This window comes from Pogoniulus pusillus, chromosome 35 (genome assembly GCF_015220805.1).
Source record: "Pogoniulus pusillus isolate bPogPus1 chromosome 35, bPogPus1.pri, whole genome shotgun sequence".
Classification (NCBI taxonomy): Eukaryota; Metazoa; Chordata; class Aves; order Piciformes; family Lybiidae; genus Pogoniulus; species Pogoniulus pusillus.
In genome coordinates, this window is record NC_087298.1 from 10,627,536 (window position 1) to 10,633,535 (window position 6,000).

General features: G+C 59.7%; 1 protein-coding gene across 3 annotated transcripts in view; it reads right to left on the minus strand.

Moving 5' to 3' along the window:
- Positions 1–4,808, minus strand: part of NOTCH1 (notch receptor 1) — a 48,544-nt gene extending 43,736 nt beyond the window's left edge. For all 3 annotated transcript variants that reach the window (XM_064170914.1, XM_064170915.1, XM_064170913.1), the window contains exons 1-2: positions 4,583–4,808; positions 2,493–2,574 (exon numbers count right to left, since the gene is read on the minus strand). In XM_064170914.1, coding sequence (XP_064026984.1) covers positions 2,493–2,574; positions 4,583–4,640 — 140 coding nt within the window. In that variant the 5' untranslated portion in view covers positions 4,641–4,808. The remainder of the gene's footprint in view (positions 1–2,492; positions 2,575–4,582) is intronic.
- Between the last annotated feature and the right edge of the window lie 1,192 nt (positions 4,809–6,000).

A 6,000-nucleotide genomic window follows, 5' to 3' on the forward strand; every position in this document is an offset into this window, starting at 1 on the left:
CCAGACCCTCCCAAAGCTCCAGACCTGCTGCGAGTGCCACGCGTGGGACGGAAACACCTCCTGCCTTCAGCTGGGCTATGAGCAAGATGCACAAACCCCTGCTGCTGCCCTTCCAGCGCTGAGAGACCCAACTACCTCTGCCAAGATGGGAAGCAGTTCCAAAGGCTGCTTAATTAGGCTGTTTCTGTCGCTAGCCCTTCAGCCCATCAACTGCTCAGTCCTCTGCGTTCAATTAAAGCCCTGAGTGCCCCGGGCAGCCTGGCAAAGGGACAAGCAAGATAAGGCACCTGGAGATTTCACACCATCGCTGTGAAATAAGCCCAGCAGAGACAGGTCCTCGCCTCGCCCCGGCGGTTCCCTTTCCCTAACGGGGCTGATAACTCAGGTTTTGGAGTTATCAGAGTCGCCTTCATCTAACCCAAATAGCTCCCTCCTGCCACAACCGCCTGTCCACGGGAGCAGCGTCTCCCTCGTACGCTATTTATTTCACTCCACTTTCTAATTGGATTTGTGGGGGCAGCACAATGGGGCTTTATGGCCAAACTTTGTTAAGTGCCAGGCCGAGAGGAGATGTGGCCAGCAGCCAAAACGGTGCATTTCACGCAGGCGCCAAAGGGCAGTGCCAAGCTTTTCTGCGTCTGGTATCTGTGTTCTTGGCTCTGCTTTGTTTAAGAAGCTTGGAAGCAAAACTCCTCGTAAAGAGATATTCGAACAAGTGAAAAACCAGGGCTCTGCTATCAGATACGTTGGAAAGCTGCACCTCCTCCAGTCTGGCAGGAGCTCTAGTATCAGCTCCCATCACCTGCAGAGCGTACCCTGCACGGGACAAGGGCTTTAACTCGCTGGGAGCACACACCTTGCTTGACTGCAGAAACAACTCTCACGTGCACTCACGAAGCCACCCTGGCATCAGCGGCCAAGAGAGAGATGGATATTCACAGCTAGCAATGAGGAAGCTCTTGCAAGTTAACTTTTTCCCTCCAAAAAAAAACCAACCTGCCCCAAGCCTCCTTTGGAGGCTTCTCCTCCAAACAGAGCTCGCACACATCAGATCTAATTAGATTCCATCACCATCTGCACATGAAATGTAAATCAGGAGTTGCAGAGACCGAAGGAAGAAAAAGAGGGAAGAATGACCACAAGGAAAAGGAGGGGTGTAAGGTTGGGGAGGGGGTGGAGGGTTGGGCATTCTGGGAAGCCATACATGATTAGTCACACAGCATTAATCTGCCTCCCTTAACAATAGCTGCCGAATTTCGACCGAATCCCAGCTGTCGCTCTTTGAATGAAAGAAAACAAGATTTAGAGCGTCAAGCGTTGGTAAGGGCTTCTGTGCAAAAAAAAGTGGCGTGCATTCATTAGTGGCTCACAAAAGGACCCAGCCTTTGTCCATTAAATTGCTCATGTGCCTGATTGATTTGCTGATTTATTTGCACCAAAGGGTTGGGGGGCTCAGCTTGGAGAAGGGGGTGGGAGGTGCCCAGCTACTGGGCAGAGTAACGGCACCCGGGCGGGTTTGCAGAAAAGCAACAGACATTGTCAAGGGAAGCTGCCATTCAACAGGTTGGGATTGGAAATGCCTTCAGGTTCCTCCGCCGAGGACTTCCTCTTTGGAAATTTGGGGTGGGTGGGAACGTCTCCCCGCCTGATCTCGGCTCAGGCCACGTTCAACAGGCAGAGGGGAAATCTGGCCGGAAAACAGAGCCTTGCCCATTCACATTTCTTTTATGGAATAGTTTTTAAAAGGGAGCTGGAGCCTTATTCATTTCTCTTGGTTATTGTTCCCTGGGAGCCTGGAGTGAATCGGCCATCGCTGCGGTGGGTCGGTTGGTCCTTCAAAGAGTCCCAGAGCTTTACACATCCGTTTTCCCCACAATCGGCTTGGAGAAAGCTCCTGCCTGGGTGCCAGCTCCTGCCAGAAATGCCAGGCTGGACTGCAGCCTGGTACCAGTGCCAGCAGGGCTGTGGGTAGAAGCGACCACGCTCCTTTGTGATACACCCAAAACCCACAGACATCAATGGGGCAGCTCCATCAGCCAGAGCCATGCCACAAAACTTCTCTGGAGCATTTATTGGAGATGTACTGGATGGACACTGCCCCACAAAGTAATGGGGTGCAAGGAACTGAAAGGCAACGCTCCAGGGCCAGGCGGGTGTAGCTGGAAGACAGACAGACAGACAGCTTGCCTCCCTGCCCGACAGTCCAACAAGTGCTGCAGGCTGGCCCTACCTCCTGCTCCATCAGCAGGGCAGTCTGCATAGGTTACCACCAGCAAAACATGGCCCTTTGCCCATGTTTTTCCACCCAGCCAGGAACAAAGCCTGATCCTGCCAAACTCGTGGCGACTCCTACACAAGCAGGTTATTCTTGCCTCTCAAGGAAAGAGAATGCATCTTGCCCTATTAAATCCAGAGCCTTCAAAGCAAAGTCAACATGCATGTCAATACTTTGGTTGGGGGAGATGAAAATCCTCTGGCTCTTCCATACTTACTGGCACAGCTCTGTCCCGTTGAGAAAAGTTTCACACTTGCCTCCGTTGAGGCAGGATTCAGCAAGCTGTGTGCATCGTAAACCTGCAAACAGAAGGAGGGTGTTAGACACAGTGCAGGTCCTGGAGGGCAGCAGAGGGGGCTGCATCCTCTAGTGTCATCTGGACCAGGGACAGGCTCACTGAGATCCCTCAGCTTGGTGAGATGAAGGCTGCATCCTCTAGCATTGCTTGGACCATGGACAGGCTTGCCAAGACACCACAGCCTATTGGGTTGGCGGCTGCATCCTCTAGTACCACCCAGACAAGAGACAGGCTGACTGAGACCCCACAGTCTGGTGAGATGGGAACTGCATCCTCCACTGTCATCCAGACAAGCAACAGGCTCACTGAGATCCTGCAGCCCTATGAGATGGGGGCTGCAGCCCTTGGTGTCACCTGGACTGGGGGTGGGCTCATCGAGACCTTGCAGCCTGGTGTGATGGGGGCTGCAGTGCCCAGTGGTCTCCACCCGCAGTGTGATGGAGGCAGGCAGGGAACACATGGCCTCAGCACAGAAAAGCCTCACCTAAAAATAAACTTGGGGTGGGCTTGAGGGCAGGCTCTGCCTTCTCCTCCAGCAGGAGGGCTGACAGAGAGAAAGCCCAGATCAGGCCCTTGAGTGACAAATGCCATTTGGGAAATCATCCGCCCGAGGGCCCACGAGTTACCATTCACTCGGTAACCAAATGAGTCGCCCGTCACAACTTGCTATGAGTAAAGGTTTCATTGTGTGGCCCTCGGAGCCTAAATCTGCACAGCTACCCCAGCAACTTGCTGAAAGCACCAGAACCTCTTCTGATTCCCACCCCAGCTCGCTCTTCCCCTTCTGTCCCACTTCGCGGTAACCAGCTCTGCCACACGCGTGTGCAGCCGGTGCACTTCCACACGGACTGACGATGGCTTCACACCACCACCATCACCAAACTTCTCCCCCTCGGACGGCTGCCGAGCCCCACGCATGCCGGGGACACCCCACATGTCCCACGGGGGATGCTGGGGGCGGTGCTGGGGACTTGCTCCAGCTGGGCCCAACTTTCTGCAAACTTTGCTTCCGAGGAGCTGGGTGCCAGGCAGCAGGGCGATGGCAGCCTCACCGCTTTTCCTTCCCCACATCCTTCCAGGACATTTCTGCACCGGATAAGGCTCCTCGCTTGGCCCCGAGGTGGGGAGGGGGTTGGCAGCTCCCCGCTCCGCCCCGTACCTCCGGCCACTTTGAGGGTTCTTTACCCCGCTCACACCGATCGCCCCTTTCGAGAGAGCTTTGCGGCGAAGCGCCCAGAGCCGCGCCGGGGGGGTGGCCCTAGGGGGCCCTCGGCTGACTTTCAAGAAACAGGAAACCGAGAAAAAAACCTGCAAAACGGTCAAAAACTCTCGCAGAACAAGGGGCAGGAGCGCGGCCGCCCTGCGCGCCCCGCTGCCGGGACGAGCTCGTCCCGAGCTCCGGTTCCCCCGGCCCCCTTCGCGCCCTGCTCCGGCCGGCTGTGGTACCGCGCTCCGGTTCCCCCGGCCGGCCGCCATACGGAGCTCCGGTTCGACCCGACCGACCACCATACTGAACTCTGGTCTCCCTGACCGACCGCCGTACCGACCTCCGGTCCCTCCGACCGACCGCTGTACCGAGCTCCGGTCCCCTCGACCGGCCGCCGTACCGACCTCCGGTCCCCTCGACGGCACGGAACGCAGCTCCCCGCCACACTCCCCGGTACCAAACTCCGGTTCTCAGCGACCCCGAGTACAGTTCCCCCCGTCACCGCCTCTGGGACACCGAGCCCCGGCCGCCTCACTCTTCCGCGGTGCCGAGCCCCGCTCCCCCCACGGCTCCGGCCCCGTTTCCCCCGGCTGCACCGAGCTCCGTTTCTCCCGCTGGAGCCGAGCCCGGTTCCCAGGCATCCCGCGGCTCCAACTCCCGGTTCCCACGGGGACCACCTCCCGCCCCCAAGCCGTACAACGCACGGCACCGGTGCCCAGCCGGGACAGGGACACACTTCGCGCCCAGCCCCGCTCTCAGCAAACTTCCTGCCGGCGGCGGGGCCCGTCTCGGCGGCCCTCACCTCGCGTCAGGGCGGGGAGCAGGAGCACCATGAGGCCGGGCGCCAGGAGCCGCTCCATCCCGCTCTGCTCCCGCCGCTCACAGCCGCATAGATCCGGAGGACCTCGGCCGAGCCGAGCCGGTGCCGGTGCCGGTCCGCGCTGCCCCACAGGGAGCCCCCAAACACACCGCGCCCCAGCGCCGAGCGCAGCGACTCCCAGCGCCGGCGCCTCCCGCGGCTGCTCAGCCCCGGCGGGCCGGGCCGGGCCGGGCGGGAGGGCGGGAGGTGGGGGGGGGCTGGAGGGGGGGCGGGACGGCGTGGGGCGGGACGCCGCGGCACGGCTCCGCACAGCACGGCACGGGATGGGACGGGGAGGAACGGAACGGGACGGGACGGGATGCTCCTCCCTGCCCAGCCTGGGGGCCCGCCGTTGGGAACCCACTGCCCCGACATGGAGAGTCGGGGTGGCAATGGGGCAGCGGGGTTCGGGCAGGAGCCCCAGACACTGCCGCTGCAGGCTCCAGAGCAGGCGCCTGACACCTCCGCTGCAGCCCTCCGGACACCCCTGTGCAAAACTCCGATACAGCTGCCGGATGCTCCCAGTGCAACCTCTCCACTCAAACACTGGACATCCTCAGTGAAACTTCCCCAGGCAGCCCCAGACACCCCCGATGCAGCCTCCCTATCCAGCCACCGGACACCCCTGTGCAACCCCCCACCATGCAGCCCCCACAACCCCAACACAGCTCCAGTACAGCCCTCCCATGCAGTCACCACAGGTCTTCAGAACAGCTTCAGACACTTCCATGCAACCACCCCTGTGGATCCCCCCCGACAATCCCAGCGCAGCCCCAGGCACCTCCAGTTCAACCCTCCCCGCCTCAGCCTTGGTGCAGCCTCTCCGTTCGTACTCTGCATAATCCCAGTGTGGTTCACCCCCTTAGTCCCAGTACGTCCCCTCTCAGCCCTAGAGCAGCCCCTTTAAACAACCCTGGGGACACAGCCCCTGTGGGCTGCAGCACCCACTCTGGGACCTCAGAAGGACCTAGAGCCCCAGAGTGAGCACAGCGTGTCCATGCAGGGGCCCTTGGCACACAGTCCGTGGAGGGGACAAGAGGAGAGGCAGCTGTAAATGGCCACTTGCACTGGAGGAACCAGGGCTTGGACTGGGTACCCCTGGGGGTGTCAGAAGGTGCAGTGGGGGACACAGGGTGGGATTCACCTTCTGTCCTACGTCATGATTCAGGTGTATGCAGGTAGCTGAGCCATTTCCTACCTGCTTTCACCATAGCGTGCAGGCAGCTACGCGGAGGGGGGTGGGGGCGGGTGGGATGTTGTTTGTTTTGTGCTTTGAACTCATGAACCCGCAGCAGAGCCCTGGCCAGCCCCGTGCACCGCATCCACAAATAAACAAATAGATGAGGAGGAGCAGGGAAGCC